General features: G+C 42.4%; 1 protein-coding gene across 8 annotated transcripts in view; it reads left to right on the top strand.

Moving 5' to 3' along the window:
• WIPF3 (WAS/WASL interacting protein family member 3) overlaps positions 1–17,627 on the top strand; it is a 35,139-nt gene extending 17,512 nt beyond the window's left edge. For 6 of the 8 annotated variants that reach the window (XM_048302648.1, XM_048302665.1, XM_048302633.1 and 3 more), the window contains exons 3-7: positions 10,756–10,888; positions 11,506–11,634; positions 13,154–13,918; positions 15,503–15,649; positions 16,336–17,627. In XM_048302648.1, coding sequence (XP_048158605.1) covers positions 10,756–10,888; positions 11,506–11,634; positions 13,154–13,918; positions 15,503–15,649; positions 16,336–16,484 — 1,323 coding nt within the window. In that variant the 3' untranslated portion in view covers positions 16,485–17,627. Of the gene's footprint in view, positions 1–10,751; positions 10,889–11,505; positions 11,635–13,153; positions 13,919–15,502; positions 15,650–16,335 lie in introns of all 8 variants that reach the window. The other 2 variants (XM_048302675.1, XM_048302684.1) reach the window with 2 other exon arrangements.
• The last annotated feature ends 1,304 nt before the right edge of the window (positions 17,628–18,931 follow it).

Raw genomic sequence — 18,931 nt, 5'->3', positions numbered from 1 at the left:
AGGTTAGTTTTGGTTTGCCATATTTTCTAGAGTTGGTGCCACCACCGAGACTGATTAAAATTTTTCTTCACCTAATTTCCCAAGAAAAGGACCAAGAGATAATTTTGCTTTGATAAACCCTGTTCACTTATTACATGCAGTGAGGGCTGCTGACTGCTGTGTAGCCTCTGTATATGTGAATCTCTAATGTTATCATCAGTCATCACCTATCAAAATGTTCATATTGAAGGAAGTGTGGATGCATAGCAGCCCTGCTGGGTTGTGCCTTACTCAGAGATGTTGGTTTAATGATTCATGTTTTTGGAATTTAAGAAAGTACTTCTGTTCTCTTTGGAATTGTTATGATTAAAGTCTTAGCATAGGAATTAACCCCCAAAATCACAATGGATAAAGCTCATAAAGTAGCACCAGGTGTTTATTTGCTGCCTTGTGGCACACTAGAAACTAGGATAGCAGGAAGAGAAAGTAATATGCTTACTTTGGTGATAGAAATGTGAAACTTGAAACAATGATGAATGCTACACTAGCATGTAGATGAATCTGAATGATTACCTCATTCTTATTTAGTTAAAATTTAAAAAATAATTAAAACCAGAATTACTGTTGTAGACAAACCTGTCGGTGTTTACCAAGTTTATTATTCTCATCTTATTTTCTACTCTTGTAATACAAAATGCAGAAAAGCAATTTCTCATGATATAATGCTGCGATAAAAGCATAATTTACACAGAGGAAGGATTTCCAAGGTTCAGAAAAACATCACCTGATAGTTTTCCTTGGGGGATGTTTTTTTCCCTCCTTCATGCAGTTGTTAGATTGAAAACCTTGCTGAGCTGTTTCCTTCAGCCTTCCGAAGAAATTCAGAGAGCTAGAGTGTTCATCTGAAGTTGTGTGGGAGTTGGTTTTGCTCCTATGACATTTAGCACTACTGTTCTTTGGAAAGAGAACAAACAACATATGAAAAGCATCTTGGCTGAAGATAACGATGATTTATGTTATTTTGATTTGGTCTTACCAAATATAGTATGAGTGAATGTGCACATACGAGCACTCATATGCATAAATTTTTGGTCATGCTTGCTAATTATTTATTGTAAAAATTAAAGTAATTTCTCAAGTTTTTATTCAGACCCCTAGACATGCAAGTGTAATACTGAAAGAACAGAATCATGCATGGTGCTAATTGCAAAATATGTAGGAATGTGTTTGTTAAAATTTTATCTGAGCTGTAAGATCATATTTAGTACTTTGTCATGGAGTCCCTAGGCCAGGAGATACTAAAGCACAGTATTTATTGCTGGTAGGTAAAACACACCAAAGTGAGAAAAAGTGCAGGCTTGGTAATCTTGTTGGTGACTGACTGATCATACAGACTGTGCTAAGGGCTGGACAAAGCACAGCTGAAATTTTTGAGTGCCTTGTTCCAGACAAGATAAAGGATACTGATTTATAGTGTTTTAATAATATATCATATCTCACACCAGTCTGCTTTCGTAAAGAAGTGAGAGGCAATCATGTAGGAAAAAAAAAATGCTGTGTCTTTGTGTGGTTTATTTGACTTAATTTTCAGCTGTTGGAAAATTGAGGTTGCATAGCTGCGGCATCTCAAAGTGTTGCTGCGGTTGCCTTCTACTCTTGTAGTCAACAAATACAGAAAGGGTAAGTGGGAGCTGTGAAAGGTGGGGAAGATGAAAAGAAAACATAAATACTAGGCTGGCATTGCTCTGTTTCATCTGGACAGGTACAGGGCTATGGACTGCATATAGTTCTTAGGTGCTAATCTTCTTGAATGCTTCACTTGAGAACTCTAAGGTCACAGTTTTTAATGTATTTAGATGTTGAGTTCTGTTTTGCAGGTTTCTTCGTAATGTCATATGTTCTACGAGTCTGAATGGAATGGAAAGCATTTGAAGAGCATTCTTTCTCTTTGTTTTTCATCTGTGTAATATACAAGTATGGAAATTGCAGAGTAGAGTTACCAGCTGTAAATGATTGAGCCCAGGTACCAGAAGCAGCCTAGCTGCAGAGAACTAATAGGTTAATTTACCATTCTAATCACAAAGTAATAATGCCCTTAAAAGTCAGTACTCCAACTCTAGTGTATGCCGTGGCTACATATTAAATTCCATCTGTCAATTAATATTATACTTTTAGCCTTTTAATTAAAAGAGAACTCAGAATAATAGCAACACTTGAGTAGGACTTCTCTGAATGGCTGGAAGGTGAGAGTGCAAGAAATGCTAGTTTCTCATTATTCTCTCTTGGGTTAACCATAATTTTGTGTGAATGCTAAAAGGCATTTCAGAATGATCAGTGGCTTCTGCACAGGTAACTGGGTATGAGAAATGGCCTAGTGTTCTCAGGGAGAGATTAAATTGTGATGTGTGTAGGTTGTTACATGCTGAAATTTTTGTTGCCACTACTCATGGCATCCCTTGTCATCCTGGGGACTCTGCTGTGGTAGACAGAGAGAATAAACAGTGCTAGTGTCACCAGCTCCCATGGCGATGTTTTCAGCCTTGTACTGTTTGATGTTTTCATTGCAATGCCAGGCCCTCAGATTTTCTTGTTTATGTAAGAGCTTTCCTTTCTTTTCATTGATGCAGAGGCAGGCATGGGACTTTGAATACCAAAAACTTAGAAATCAAAAGATGAAATTCAAAATTATTTTTTGAAGCCAGTCTCAAGATATTTTTGGTATTTGACTTGTGGTCTTTCTGGACTGCTGGGAAACACTTTTAGAGTTGTTTAAATTTTATACTGCCTCCATTTTGGTGGCTTCTGTTATTGCATGTTTTCTTTTAGTGAAAGAATAGTCAGAATTTGCATTTAAAATGTGGGTGTCAGAAAGTTAAATACCCACAGAAGAGCTCAGCAGGTATAAATGATCCTACTGATTCTGTTGCATTTTTTGTATTACAGTACAGAAATGGAGCAACCCACACTAGCAAACCTTAAGTACACCCCAGTTAATAAGCCCGCTGCTCCATCTGAAGCAGGAGCAATTGAACCCTTCAGTATACAAGATTTTATATTACCTGATACAGCGGTGCTAGCATAAAGTGCAGAGGGTTTATTGGGTGCAGTGGCATTGATTTCTGATGGTGTTTGAAATGAGCACTAGGAATACAGATTTATAAGAAAGTTGCTCCTGCTATGCTGGGTTTTGTGTTCTGTTCCCTGCCATTGTGTGGGCTGGTAACTTCAGGCAGGGTAGAGCAGGCACCAGGCTCTGCTAACACTGAAAGGCCTCACTATTTGGGACTAAAGACAGGACTAGGCGGTGGCTGTAGCACCAGGAAGAGATCCATAACAACTTTTGCACTGCTTCCCTAGCTGGGAGCTGAGAAACAAGGTCGGTGTAGACACAGCCTATCTAAGCACACACATTGCTCGATGACCTTTTCAACCTGGCAGGTTCAGACTGCAGAACTTCGTGCGATGGAGACTGAGATCATGGTTAATCAGTACTGAGCTGGGTGTAGGTGGAATTGTCAAGTGCTGGTCCTGTAATTCTCTTGAAACAATGATTTCTTCAGCTGCCAGAAAGCTATTTGGCAGGTCCCCTCGTGTGGGCTCCCTCAGAAAAGTTGGCTGGAGAGTGACCCCTCACATGGGGAGCATTTGAAGCTCAGCTTGCTAGAAGGCTGAGAGATTGCCGTGTTTGCCCAGGCAGACCAGGTGCCAAGAATTAATTAGTTTTGTCCTATGCTACACAGCAGAAACACAAGAAGTGGCTCTGATCTTGCAAATGACTGTGGAGGTAGAGTCATGCACAGTGGCGCGGTCTCCCACAACTAAAAAGCTCTAAATCAGAGGTCAGGGCTCTCTTGTGAATAGAACCAAAACTGTCAGGTACCAGATCTCCCAAGCTTCTTTAGAAACAAGCAGTTTAAAATATTTAAAATAAAAGAAGACATCTGCTTTGTTGTTGAGACTTGTTGCATTTTTCCTTAAACTTGAAGGGAGGATTATTTTGATTATTTTATTTTGCATTTGACAGTGCATGAGTGAAACCACACCTGATGCACATGTAATGTAAATACAAGAAGGATGACAATGTTATTCTCTATGGTAGTTCTGTTTGTGTTGTGCTGGAAACTGGGTTTTTTATTTTAATATGCTCCTTCTTTTTGTTGCTACTTTTCTTGGCACATTCCTGATGGAGACTTTAGATGCTAGTTCAAGAATTCTTTGTAAAAGCAATGCTCTTGCCTCCAGGGCAAATTGTTTCTGTTGAAAATGTAAATTCATTAATTCCTGGCATAATTCTAAACTAGTAATAGTGAATTGTTCTTGGGATCAAGTTGCAAATTCTTCTGGGGTTTCAGATTTCATGTTGAGCTACAAATGCATAGATGACTTTTATAATCCTGTGCTATGTCAAGGAAGACATGCTGGTCATCTTACAGTGAGATTTCTGGTCAACTTCCATGTTTTACTTTGTTGCAGAACAACCTCATTCTTTTAATAAAAAGTTATGACTTTGTAGTTTGTTAGACAGTTCTGGCATCTTACTGGCAATATTATTTTTTTCCTGTCAGTTCTGCTTTTGAAAAGGATGCAGTCTTTGAGGAGCTGAATTCACTCAAATACCTTCGTCCTGATGGTTACAGGAGTCTCCTTATGGAATACTTGTGGTCAGCAGTTTGTGGTTAAGTGGAAGGAAGCTACTGAGTAAGTTGCTTGCAAGCAGGTCTCCCCTGTTCCTAGTCCACTCTTTTTTATCATCAGTGTTCCCAGAAGGGTATTTTAACAGACTCTTGCCCCTTGGGGCCCCTTACTCAAGGTCTGTGCCCGTCCAGACTGTTAACGAACACCAACTCAATGCCTGGCTTTCCTTCAGAGGAGCAGGAGATTTATGGCTGGATAGGGACCCAGTCATCATCTCTCCCTTCATTCTCTCCTGCTTGGAGAGACTTGTGGTGCCATATGGGCAGTAAGAACACTCATCATCTTTCCTCAGATGCTTTACCAACCCCAAACAAGCTGTGTTTTTCTCTCATATTCTCAGCTATCTCTGATATGATGCGCATACTGCATTACGCAGCTAGCTTCACCTTTTTTGTCCTCTTTCCTGAAAAATCTGTGCTTGTCCACACCAGAATTTCAGTTATTGTTAATATAGAAATAATATTTGGAGAATTTTGTTATATTTCCAGTGGTTCCTGCACTTCCTTGATGCTTGATACATCCTTTATTTAAGGTTTTAGTTGTCTCTCACTGTTGATGAACATTTTCTTTGACCAGACCTGGCACTATCATATTACTGACTGCATTGCCTACCCAGATATTGCTGGTTTTGTCCTCTCTGCTGTTTTAGATGCTGGTTTTAATTGTCCATTGACAGGTTTGTAGGCTTTTTCTCTTGTATTTTTTAGTTTAAATTGGGTCTCTGAATCATGACACATTGAATGCCAGACAAGGCCAGGACTGGCTCAGGAACTCTTCTTTTTTTTTTTTTTTTTTTTTTTTCATGAATATATGTCTCTGTGATCAAAATATCCTTTGTTCATTATTTATCTTGCTGCACTGTCTTTCTCTTCCTTAAAAGCCAGACCTGAGGTGTTTCATGCTGCAGTGGTGAAGATCACTTGCCTCAGTCTAGATCTATGCATGTTCAGCTGAGCATGGCAGAGAAAAATAAGAAAGCAAGGGTTTCTTAAGGGGTGTCCTCAAACTCTTCTTTCACTAAAATATATGATGCTTATGCCTTCTGCCATATATATACCTGTGCTTGATCTCTGCATTGAATCTGGGGGGTTTTGTCTAGGGGGAAAAAAGTGGTAATGGGAGAGAGGAAGATTAATTGCCACCAGATTCATAGAAATAATTTATATTGTCAGCAAGAGAGAGGTCTCCTTCTGCCCATAATAAAATGCTGATGTCAATTGTATTGATTGGGCTTTAATTTTATCATTATATGTCTCACAAAATAGTTAGGGAAAAGCTAAATATATTTTGACTTCTTTTTTTTTTCTACCTAGTTCAGATAAATAATTTTATACACAGCTGTCTTTCCAGTGTTTCCTATAAAATGTGACCAAGAGAGAAAATCTACTGTGATGATACAATTCATTGCATGTCAGGAGAGTAAATACTCAGTACTATTAAATTCTCTGAATAAAAGAGTATGTAGTGCCTTTGGATGAAATAATGCTTTATTTTATCTTACTTATGGCTCCTATCTAATTTAGAGTTATAGTATTGGATCATCTTTTCACATCACCTGATGGGTTTACTCTGAAAGAAAGGCCCATGACAGCCTGGCTATTGGGTTGTCCAGAAGGCTAGAGGTACATTTTTCCTGCAGCTGTCATGTTTATGTAGATCTACATTACCCTGAAGTACTTACAAATTCATTAAAGAGCATATTTCAAATCAGAGTAAATATAATCCACTTATGGGACAGAATGTATGAACTGCGACTGAACTACCTGTCCAGAGTCCAGAAGATTTCCCCTTTTCTGTATGCAGGGGTACTCTTTAAAATCTGAAGATTATGATTAGTATTAATATAAACTTTTTCAAATGGCTGGTGCCTTCTGCATTTACATCACTTTAGTATCTGAGCACGTATACCTCTTAAATATTTTAAGTATTGTAGGAGCCCAGAGGGTAGGTCGATGCTCCCATCTGTCTTGCAGGATGTAAAGTCACATTCTGAAGGTGATGCAAATATCACAGCAGAGTGTACCCAGAAATGGAGCTCACTACCATGCATTTCAGTCAGTTTTCCCTAGAAAAAGTCTCTCAGTTCTTAATTTGTCTGATACAACCCAATTTAGGGTGTTAAGATTGTGATTATTCAGGGTCAAACCTGGAGTGGTCCATGTAGAGAAAGTGTAAAAATACAGAGTTGTTCTTCTAAACTGAACAATCCACTTCTACAGAACTCCTGACTGGAAGAAGCTCTTACAAACCACTGGGCGTGCCCCTCCACCACAGGGTACTGCACATCAGCAAGTAGCTCTGCACAGGACCTGGTGACATGTGCTTCACAAAAACCACTTCGGACAGAGAGGATCCAGCCTTGATCCAGACACCAGGAGATTGATACTCTGCTGTTGTCTGCAGCTTGGCTGTTTGCATCTCACATTAATTCACCAAATACCTGTCTCTGCTGCCTGAGTCCTCACCACCATTTCCCAGCACAGGTTGTGGTGTGCGGGCAGACAACCCCCAGATAGACTTCACAGCTGACAGTCCAAACCAAGATGCTAAAATCTGAGCTGTTGCCTCCAGTGTTTTGAACACTGCTTTGGCTCTTTCTTTTGCATCTCCAGGTTTCCACAATGTAATTTTAAAGATCTGGAGACCAGAACAGAACTTGTGATTCCGTTTTTGCTCACACCATTTTTTCTGAAAGGATGAAATATATTGGAGGACTATGCTATCCCTCTTTGCCACACTTGCTCACTCAGGCTTGCTGCTGGAGCCCCCTTCCAGGTTCAGGCTTGTGGCACTTGGAACGCAGGCTTTAATTTCAGAGATATGACCAGTGTTTGTAATCCAGTCATTTTCAGTTTTACATTTGACATTTCCATATTGTGCATTTTTTCCCCTTTCCCCCCTCCACCTCAGCAGTAGGGAAACATGTTTTGGTTTGTTGTTCTTTTCAAATGGCCACAAGCGGCAGTGATTTAGATATCTCTGTATATTCATGCGGTCCTCATTTGTATCTCCATTAATCTAAGTTACCAGCTTCAAATTCTGAAATATTTATTTCCAACATTGATGATTTACAGTCTGAAACATCACTCTAAAAAAAGTGGTTTGATGGTATTTTCCTATTTTCATGTACTTTGAAGACCTGACAGATAGCCTAAACATTAATCCTATACTTTACTGAATATCACAGCTGAGTGTGTAATTTAGGATACTAAAGACAAAACGTGATGGAGTTGGGTGAGATGAAAAGGAAGCCATTCTTATGTTCAGGCTATGTGTGGTTTGTTCCATTCTGTTTCTAAGTATGTACTGAACGTGACGTTCTTTGTGTCTGAAATAGTAGCAGAATAACCTAGTGGTTGCTAAGGTAATGAGAACCCACCGTTCCCTCACCAATTCCTGTAAATAAAGTATGGAATTTAATTTCACTCTGTTACCTGAGGCAGCTCTGGCATCTGATAAATGATCTTCACATTCTTCTCCACTTCCCTTCTGATTTTCATTGAAATACTGAGATGCTTCTCTTTTTGTAAATAAATGAGGCTGCCCTGCAGATGGTGGGGTAGAAAGTAGCCTAAGAATTACATCTTTTGTCTTGCAGCTGTTTTCCCTCTGTGACTTAAAATGTATTTGTCTTTCTGCTGAAACACTTCCTATTGCATGTGATCACGACTGAAGATTTGACAGCCATAAGAGTTCCTCTTTCTGTTTTTCTCTTGATGCAGAACTTACGTGTTTATTATCTGTGCTTGTGCTGTGCATTGCAAGCACAGCATGAGTGTGAATCCAAGATTTATTTCTTCATCAAAGAAAGGAAGGTTCTCTCAAAAAACAATATGGTAAATCCAGGAATTTGCAAATGCAAGACACCAGTAGATGAGTGGGCGAAATACTTACCTGGTGGAACAATTCTTGGCAAGGGTTATCACTGGCCTTGGGAGTGCAAACAAGAAATCCACAGGAGCTTTGACCGCTCTGCAACCAGGCAACACTACACCCCAGACCATCTTGACTTTGTAATGGAAAAAGAGAATCCATATCAAGCTACTCGGCAGCTAATCAATCATCCAAGTCCACCAGGCTGGGCACGGAAGATTGTATCTCTCACGTATATGAGGAGGAAGAAGAAACAGCTGGGGCATGGGATGGAGCCATGCTTGGAGTAAGAGGATCTATTGTAAGAGAGAGGCAGCTTGTTATGCTGCATTACAGACTGGCAGAATAATATTCCTGATTTTTTATATGACAGATTTTTGTCTTGCTTGTGTTACATTGATATCAAGTCATGGGTCACTTGCCACAGGTTGCCACAAGTGGGTTATTTTAGCCTAATAGCTGTCTGGATATCAAGACCGTATATTCTAACAGCCTGTCTGCCCAGACAAGTAGATCTGGGAGGTGAAGTGGACAGCTGGTATAATATATGGACACTTGAACCCGGAAATGAAAGACAGCTGCTGGATCTAATTTTAAACATAGCCCTTGATCAGATCTCTTTAGATCTCCTGCTTGTCCCGCTGCAGCAAAGTCATTAGTGGGAGCAAAGAGACAAGAAGTTGAAGATACTGGTAAAGAGCTTTCGTGAGGAAGGGAATCACCCCTGTTCCAGTTATGGTATTTCCATTTTTCACAGTAAGTATGGCCAGCTCCCAGAGAAGGGCAGTGGAAATGGTTTGTGGCTGGTACGTGGTCTAACACTCCCGACACGGGCAGCTCTTCTGGGGCCTCTTATGGCCAGTGGGACTCCCCGTTCTGCAAGTTCGAGGCAGGCAGCGCTATTTCAAACGAGGAAACTATACAACAGAGCGGGAGGTTTCCTACCATTTTAAAATAATACATGGTTACCTACCAGCCAGGTTGTAATTCCGAGTTTTTACATCAGGGCTCGGGCATGCGGCGGCGTTAGCGGCGGCCTGGAGCTCCATCTAGCGGGGCACGGCAAATCCCGCTGGCCGGGTTTGGATTTTTGCAGCAAGTACAAAAATAACCACGAATGATATCGTACCGATAGAATTCTTCACTTGGGATTAGAGAGTTAGACACATTATTAATTCAGCAGCTGGTTAAGTGTTTTCAAGTTTCTGTTTTGCTTTCAGAATGCCATTACCAAGCTGGGTTGGTTTTGGGGGAGGGGGGGGGGGGGTTTAAAGTGTGACAGTACTGTTCTGCTTTATTACAACTATGATGCTAAAATTAAGGGCTATGGAAACATTTCTGGTACTCGTTCTCTTTAGGGAGTTAGCTAACCTCTGGGAATTTTGGAAGCAAGCAGAACATTGCTCCTCTGATGTGAAGATTCCCCTCTATTAGACTGCTCTGTTAATCACAATAGGTTTAGAAATAACAGCTTTGTTCTTTATAACCTGCTTTTAAAAAGTGAAACATCCAATCTTTTTAAAAGATTTTTTTTCAATATATAAAACAAGAAACTTGATGAAATATGAATAACGAATAAATGTTGTTTGTATGTTTGTTTTATTACAAAATTTTAAACTGCGACTTGACTTTACATTTGCCAAGCTTGGTAAGGGTAGAAAAGTTACTAAAATATAATTGTATTATTCTAAAGACATTCTACTTAAACTGGTGTTAATCTCCAATACAGAGATGCAGTCTAAATAAGTTAATTATCACATTCAAATATGAATGCAGCATGCATTTATCTATCTTTTTTCCTGAGCAGAGTAGATAAAACAGATATTTATTATAATGTGACATATAAAAATTTTGATGCAAAGCATTGTAAATTGTATTAAAAGAGCTGAGAGAAGCAGTCGGAGCTGGAGTTGTGGGGCAGAAGCCATAAATGGCCAAATGAGGTCACATTTCACTTGAGCATGCCTCCTAATTTGCTTTCAACAGTATTAGCCCAACTACTATTAGATCTGTGTGATATTTAAACTTTCAGCTTTCCTGCCGCCTGCACAACCAAGTGCTGTTCCTGTTGGCTTGACTCAAAGGCTTGGGAATGACAGCTGCCAAGGATGGCTTATTTCAAATCTTCTATCCCGTGTTTGCCTGTGTATCCTTTCTAAACATGAGTTTTTGTTTGTACCTCCCCATCTAAACTCTTACTGTCAACAGGCAAGCTCAGAGATACCAAAATTGCGAAAGGAAGACCAAAAAGCCCGAAACGCACTCTTGGCTGATATCCAGCAGGGAACTCGCCTCAGGAAAGTGACTCAAATCAACGACCGCAGTGCACCACAGATTGAAAGTGAGTCCGCTCCTCAGTAAGGCCCTGGGGGAGCTTTGCTGAAGCCTTGGGTGTGGGTGGAGGTCAGATGGACAGTTTCAAACTGAAGGGCAGGTTTGAAGGTCAGAAAAGGTCTGCATTATCATATGGCTCTAGGATGCACAGCAAGCACACTTTCTAAACGTGCATCCTGCTCTGAGATCAATGACTGTTAACACTTCATGGTAAGTCTCTACCTGGGTATCACCTTAACAGGCATTCCTTGTTCAAAAAAAAAAAAAAAAAAAAAAAAGATGAAATCCTTGAGAGTTTTTCAATAAAATAATTGTGGGAATTGTTGGCTCTAGCAGAAGAATTTTTATTAGAGTAAAAGAACAGAAAATGTTGAAAATTTCTGGAAACATAAATTTAATACTAGGCCTAACACAACTACTTCTGGTCATGATTTGTGTGAGATTGAAGAGCACCAGAGGGTGCTGTGCTCCAAGCTACAGGTCAGAGAGTCATGGCAGTTTTTGTAGTAACAGTAGAGGGAGAAGTCTGGCCTTGGCTGTTTGGTGGTGCCAAGCCTTAGCAGTCTCAGGGCAAGGATAAAATTATATTCTGATAGACCCTAGTTTTTTTATTCTTTTTAACAGAGCCCAAAGAAGCTAACAGAGATGGAGTTAACCCAGCTGTTAATAAAGCTGGCCCTCAGCAGCCTCTGGGAGGTTTGTTTGCTGGTGGCTTTCCTGTTCTCAGACCAGCAGGCCAGAGGGACATGACAGGTAAGGGCTCCATTTGTATGAAAGCGTAGCTGGGGGACAGTGATTTGGGATGAAAATACTTTAGGGTTAGCTTTAGTGACTGATTCTTATTGGGTTGGTTGTTTGGTTGGTTTGTGTTTTGGTTTTTTGAATGCTTAGTTCATCATGTGACCATGGAGGGCTCAATTAACAATGTGATTGAAGCTATTTTTCTAGATCTCAGGTGCCTTATTCCTTAAAATGTAAATAAAAAGCTATCTCCACACTTGGTGAGAAAGAGATTAAATAGATCTCTTTAACTGAGCTTTTTGCATTATTTTAATTAAAACTTTTAATTGTTTCTTGAATACAGTATTGAAATCTGAATGTACCCGTTTCAGCACAAATGGCAAAGTCATATTTCCTTCCCTCCATTAGTGTATATTTCTATGGTATTGCAGTCTTGTGTATTACTTTCAAGATTCATATTTATGATTTTTGCCCTCTGGATTTTATAAAGTATAGCTTTGATCCAGCAAGGTAATTTACTGACCTGAAAAAGAGGGGTATTGTTGCTTCACAGTGACAGGAGGAAGGCAGATGTAGGAGCCCCACTCCTGCTTTCACCTCGGGAAGTGCCAGCATCAATGAGGGATGACTTTTACAGTCACAGTAATGACCTCTGGCACTGCTGGGCAGCTGGTGCCTGCACAGGCAGCACAGAGAAAAGTAGTTATTTGCAGGGAAGACAGAACTTGGCTCTACTTGAAGGTTTTTTGCTCCTGAAAGGCAAGCCCAAGATGCCCAGCACTGTATGTGATGGAGCTTTTGACACAGCTTCAGTGGCAGTAACTACTTTGAGTTGGTCTTAAAAGCACGGCCATGCCTATCAGACTATGTGAGTGTCAAATGAGATGCCTTTTTTGACATCTTGCTTTGTGATAAATCCTTGACATTTACTCAGGAAAAGACATTTTGTAAGTTCAAGAGTCTTCAGGCATCTGCTGTTAAAAAGGAAATACCAGAACCTGTGCCTTCCGGAAAGCCTTTGAAGCATTGCTTTTAAAAATCTGGCTTTTATCCGTGGAGTTGAGATTTCTATAACATTTGTGTGAATTTTTTGATCCTGAGCAAGTACTTGACTTGAAGGATGCCAGCTGATCTGTGTCAAACTGCTCCTGTACTTTTCACCGGGACTCTCGACGCCCAGTGGGCTGTACCAGGCAGATGAGGCTGGTGTGGAGGGCCCCAGACTCTGCAGAAAAGCGCCTTCTTAATCTGTTTCATTCTGCAAAAGCAGAGGAACAGGGAGGGGAGCAGGGTCTCTCAGCAGGTCGTCACATAACTAAGCAGAATCCCCGGTGCCCACTGGAATACATCACCTCCTAAGCCCCATTACAGCACGGGAAACCTGTTGGGTATGCGGTATTCGGGGCGAATTAGTTTAATGCCTCCGGCTATCCACTGGGGAGGTGAAGATGAAGAGCTTGCCCTTGTCGCTGTTCGGTCTGAGGAGTGGGAACGCAATCCAGGTGTGTAACATGTGGTATCTGGTTTCCAGGAGGGAAGCCTGGGCAGCTTTCCGGAGTCCGAGCAGCAGCCCCCAGACCCTCCGCTCCGCCGAGCAGCGGCGCTGCCAAGGCGAACAGCAACCCCTCGCACCCGGCCGAGGCTCCAAGGGCAGCTGTCCCACCGGAGCCTCCCGGCACCTCCCGAGCCACCGCGGGAGCCGGCCCCGGGCGGCCCAGCCTGCCCGCCCCGCCTCCACCGCCGCCCGCCGCCAGCAAGCCTTCCCTCACCTTCCCCCCTCCTCCCCCTGTGCCCCCTCCGGCCGACCGCCCTGCCAAGGGGGTGACCCCCGGCCCTGCTCCTCCGCTCCCTCCCCCTCAGGCTGACAAACCCGCCAAGCTTCAAGCTGGCGCTTCGCACCCGCCCCCGCCGCCCCCTCCTCCTCCTCCTCCTCCTCCTCCTCCTCCACCGCTGCCCTCCGTGCCTCCCTGCGGGCTGCCGGGCAGAGCCGCCGAGCTCTCTGCGGCCGCCGCCCCTCCAGCCGAAGGAAGGGACTGTCCCCCTGCCACGCCGCCGCCCCCGCCTCCTCCGCCGCCACACGCCCACCCCCCGCCCCCCAACAGGCTCTCCTTTCCCCCCTCCCCGGCCTTCAGCGGTGCTGACGTGCCCCCTCCGCTGCCCCCCAAGTCTCCACACTTGCTGTCACAGTTCCACAAGCCAAGCAACATCCAGTCGCTGCCGCTCCCACCCACCCCCGGCCCTCCTCAGCCCGCAGCCGTGGTGGAGACCAGGAAAAAGAGACCCGGCCGAGGCGCAGGTGAGAGCGGCACCTCTGAAGGCTTCTCCCTGCCTTTGGATTTCCCGGGGGAAGTCATGACTTAGTTCTTCAAGGTCCCCTTCCAACCCAAACCATTCTATTGCACTGATGACTAGAGAGCATGGAGGGGGAGGGATGAAGAGCACACATGGGAGGAATACCTGTAGGTTGCACGGCACGTGATGAACACCCAAAACATCTGGCTTTTTGAGATGTCAGGCAGTTCTTAGCACTGGGCACACATGCCTTATTGTTTAAGCTGCCACTCTGGGAAGTGACATGCTGATCAGTGGAGGCAAACGCTTCGGACCACTGGGCTGCTTCTTGCTTTTGTGTTGGCATTGGTGTGTCTCCAGCAGTGCAGTGGGTGGTACCCTGACAGGCTCAGGTAGGGCAGCAGAGTACGCACCACGGTGTCTGCCAGGTCAGCAGCTGCTCATTTGCCAGCTTGCCCAGGACATCCCTCTACAGCTGTACCCATGCAGGAGCAATACTGGCAACAGCTGGGAAACACTACAGGAGCTAATGAAACAGAGATGGGGCAGCTACTAGCCACAGGTGAGCAAAAGCAAATGTGGCTGCAGCTCTCTGCTGTTCAACAAAGAGAAGCAGCCAGTGCTTCCTGTGATCAAGGCGGTTCGGCCAAAGGTTTCTCTGACTACTTAGGAAGTGGGGTATTAGCCAGTATTTCCTTGAGTAGATGATAGAAGGAAATTTTATTAAACTCCTCTAATGTAATGAAAATAATAAAAAAGATGAGCCTAGATCTGTGTGGGTTTGAGAAATGGAGACAGCTACTTAATAGGGAACATCTGAAAGAGAATGTTCTGTACCCTGTATTTTAGCAGCCGCATGTCAGGAGAAAGATTACTGGCTCCCTTTGAGAGCCAGGGGAAAGGCCATATAAGTACAGCAGATCAGGTGCCTTGTGGTGGTGATTAATGCTGCTCAGAACTCTCTGAGGAACTATGTCGGGATGCCAATTTCTCATGGTAGTTCAATTTGTGCAGTCTCCATAAAATCAGCCTGCCTGTCCCTTGGTTATCAAGGAGGATAAGCAGTTTTGAGAGGCTGATACCTTGGAGGCCTTGGGCTCCCTCCCCCTCACATGGCTCCTGTGGTATATCTGCCAGGTGTAGACTTTGATGGCCCTTGCAACTCCTCAGTGAAACACACAAGACTAATGGTAATTCCATTGCAGAGCTGCCAAAGTGTCAGAAAATTTTCTTCTAGACATACCACCTGCTGTGGTTGTTTCGTTGATTTCCTTTGCATAAAGAGACTGCTTGTTCTTGTAGAAGTGGAAGCATAATCTTCCCTTCCAGACTGGGACAAAACCACACTTCAGAATGTCACACTTTCCTTAGAACTGGAAATGGAAAGTCTCAGCCAACTCCAATAGTGACTTGAATTTAATACTTAATGCTACAAATCGATGGTCAGGCTTGACAAGCAACAGCTATGGGTATGTTTGCCCCAAACACTGCATTCTTTCTGTACCTCCTCCACTTTTGTGTGCAGTTGACTGTCAGGTTTAAGTCATGATGATGTTTATATGCTGGTCTCGTGGGGTTTTTTTTGAAGGAACCGGTGCTGGAAAGCTGGTCACACCTCCACAGCCACCAGCAAGATCACCAACAACTGAACTTACAAGCAAGTCTGGAGTCTCAGCCTGGGCTACAGCTCATGACCCCTACACACCACTTAAAAATGGAAATATGCACATCATTGGTAATACCATCTAAATTAAATCTCTTGGCCTTAGTTAATAATTTTAGTACCAAAGCTCGTGTGTGTCTCAGACCTCAAAAGTTCACTCAAGACTTTGTCATAGTATTAACAGGGTAGTATAATAGAAACATTTCTGTACAACCTTATACAATGATAGAAAATTAAGGCTTTTTCACAAAGGATTTGAATTCAATCAGTAGAAAAGCACGTACTACCTGCAAAATTACTTGAAAATATGAATAGTTCCCATAGTGTGCTTATATTACCGTTCTTAAAACCAGATCTTGGACATTTAGAGGCTTCAGCCATATAGGGCAAAGACCACGAAGAATTATTTTTGTGGTCTGATGAATTGGCCATTCATTCTTGTTTACAGCTACATGTCTTGAAAACCACCAAGGAATACCTCTATTACCACAATACCATCAATGCAGAAAACTGGAACGGCAGCCAGAAGCTTAACTTCAGTTTTAGTAGCAGGCAGTGATTGCAATTAAGGCAGAAAACTTGGAAGGCTCACAGAACTACTCATCAAGATGGTTTTTTATGGAATGAGCCACTATCAATTCCAGGGGAAAATAAGCCAGCATTTTTAATTGAAATTACTTGTGGCAACACTGTTGCGGATTTTTTTTTGAAGTTTCTCTCTAGCAGCCACTAATGTTTATTTCCCTGAAACTTCCCAGATGACTTCGAATCTAAATTTACTTTCCATTCTGTGGAGGATTTCCCCCCACCTGATGAATTCAAACCATTTCAGAAAACATATCCCAGCAAGATACCCAGAGGTAAGTGTGTAAACATGAAAAAATCTGATCATTATCAAGAGGTTTAAGAATGGGGACGAAAAATAAAGAACTGAACCAGCATTAACATAACTGAACTGCTAGCATAGGCACAGAGAGGAATGGGACTTGTCACAGTGGCAACAGGGACCAAAGATATAATGAAAAGCACTTAGTTACTTTAGCATCTTAGCTAAAAACAAATTATGTGGCTGGACATGCAGCCTGTGTTTCTAGACTGCTAAATTTGCAAAGCCTGTGATGTTAAAAACAGTAATGTCATAGAACAGACTTGGGCAGCTATTGAGTTTGATTTTTTTGTTCGTTAACTTGTGAAATCACAGAGAAAGGTGACTTGATCCGTGTATTCCATCATGTATTTTGATTTAAATCCTATGCATGGTGTTTTACACACCTGAATAACAAAGTGACTTAGTACCTGAATTTTGTCAGGAAAGTGATAAATGGCTGAACCTTGCTTTATTTTTTTTTTTCCTCCCTTCTTAACTGAGAAACTTAGAATCAGGTCACTGTTTTAAGAGCAGTTCACCTATCCAGCTTTGAAAATGGGTAGTTGAAGGTGCCAAAAGATCTCATGCCCATATTCTGCTTTTTGTAAAACACGGTCTTCTGTATTATTAGATCTCCAACTTTTAATAACCTTTTGTTATGTTTTGTTTTGTTTCCATGCTAAGGTACTTTGCATGACTTTTCATACCTATCTATTTACAGATCCCTCTAAAAATCCTCCATTAAGAACACATGTGAGATGAGAAGAGTCTTCTGATGCTCTCTGGACTAGTATTAAAAAAGAAGATCAAAATAATACAGAAAACAGAAGGGGGTACCCATTGCAGTGATAGACTGTACTTGAGTCGCAAGTACTGCAATGTTAACATTTCTATAAACTGGAAAAACAGTATCAATGACACCTTTTGAACTGGCCTACATACTACAGGAATGTTAGTGCAGGCTTTTAAATTACTGTATATAGGTGAATATTTTTTAAGCAAAGCAGCATAAAATCTAAATTCTTGTAGTGTTGAAACAATTCTCATTCTTATCATTCTGACAATGTTACCTCAGAATGTTTTGTGCTACGTGCCTGTAATTCTTTTTTCCCCTTCCATCATAATTTTTGGAAATTCTACAGTTATTATTCAGACATTTTTTTCAATGAACTGTCAAACTAATATGCTGTCTTTAGTCTGTTGTTACGTTTCTTCACTTCTTCCATTGTGCCTGTCCTCAGCATACAGCAGGATGTCACTTTCATGAAGAGATGGGCCCACAATCCCTTTCTCATGAAGCGTGAAGAGGAGACGCCAAGGAGCTGTGGCTGCTATTGAGCCTACCTCCTAATGATTACAGATCCTTACAGGGTAGTGTCTGAAGAAGCCCAGCTGGGTAGGGTGGTCATGGACTTGACAAAGATGACAGAACCCTTCCAAAGTGGAGGAAAAGGAAGTTGCTGTATTGTAAGCAAGCAAAAGAAATGGTGCATGTGAATACACATGCTGTGATGAGTGTATGTAAGGACATGTGTCCTGTCTTTTCCTGCCTGCAGAGTGGATATTTACTATTTCTCTGATAGTTTGCCTTTACCCAGCAATTACAAGGCCTTTGGATGAGTGGTCCAAAACCTACATTTTAAACAGGCAACTAGAGCTACTACTATTTGCCAGCAGAGAGGATTCATTGTCCAAAACACACCATGTGGAACACTCAGTCCCCAAAGTGGTTTTTGTCTCAAATAGAGTTGGTTGGGAAAAGTAACAACCTAGCAGCAGACAAGACTTGAACTTCTGCTTTTAATATTCAGACCTTGGGTAAGGTCTCTGGATCACAGATGTTCAGATCTGGTCCTAAGATGTCTATTTCTAGCAAGAATTACCCTTACTCCTGTGCAGTTCACTGCATTGGGAGAAGTGGTGCCAGGTCACGGGAGGTGATTCTTCTCCTCTGCTCAGCACTAGTGAGGCCACACCTGTGTGTGGCCACACCTGTGTGTGGCCACATGTGCTGTGTCCAAATTCGGGGCTCCCCAGTGCAAGGAAGACACGGCCATGCTGAAGAGAGTCCTACAAAGAGCCCCAAAGGTGATGAAGGGACTGGAGCATCTCTCTTATGAGGAAAGGCTGGGAGAGCTGGGACTGTTCCAGCTGGAGAAGAGAAGGCTCAGAGGGGATCTCTTCAATGTATATAAATATTTGAAGAGGGGTATAAAGATGGAGCCAGACTCTTTTCAGTGATGTCCAGTGACAGGACCAGAGGAAATGGGCAGCAACTGCAACACAGGAGGCTCTGTCGGAACATCAGAAAACACTTTTTGACTGTGGGGGTGACTGAGCCTTGGCACAGGTTGCCCAGGGACCTGGTAGAGTCACTCCTTAAAGATATTCAAAAGCCATCTGGACTCGGTCCTGGACAACTGGCGCTAGGTGACCCTGCTTGGCCAGGGGTATTGGACCAGATGACTCCTGGAAAAGCTGGCAGC

This window comes from Corvus hawaiiensis, chromosome 1 (genome assembly GCF_020740725.1).
Source record: "Corvus hawaiiensis isolate bCorHaw1 chromosome 1, bCorHaw1.pri.cur, whole genome shotgun sequence".
NCBI lineage: Eukaryota > Metazoa > Chordata > Aves > Passeriformes > Corvidae > Corvus > Corvus hawaiiensis.
This window is presented reverse-complemented; position numbering and strand designations above follow the sequence as displayed.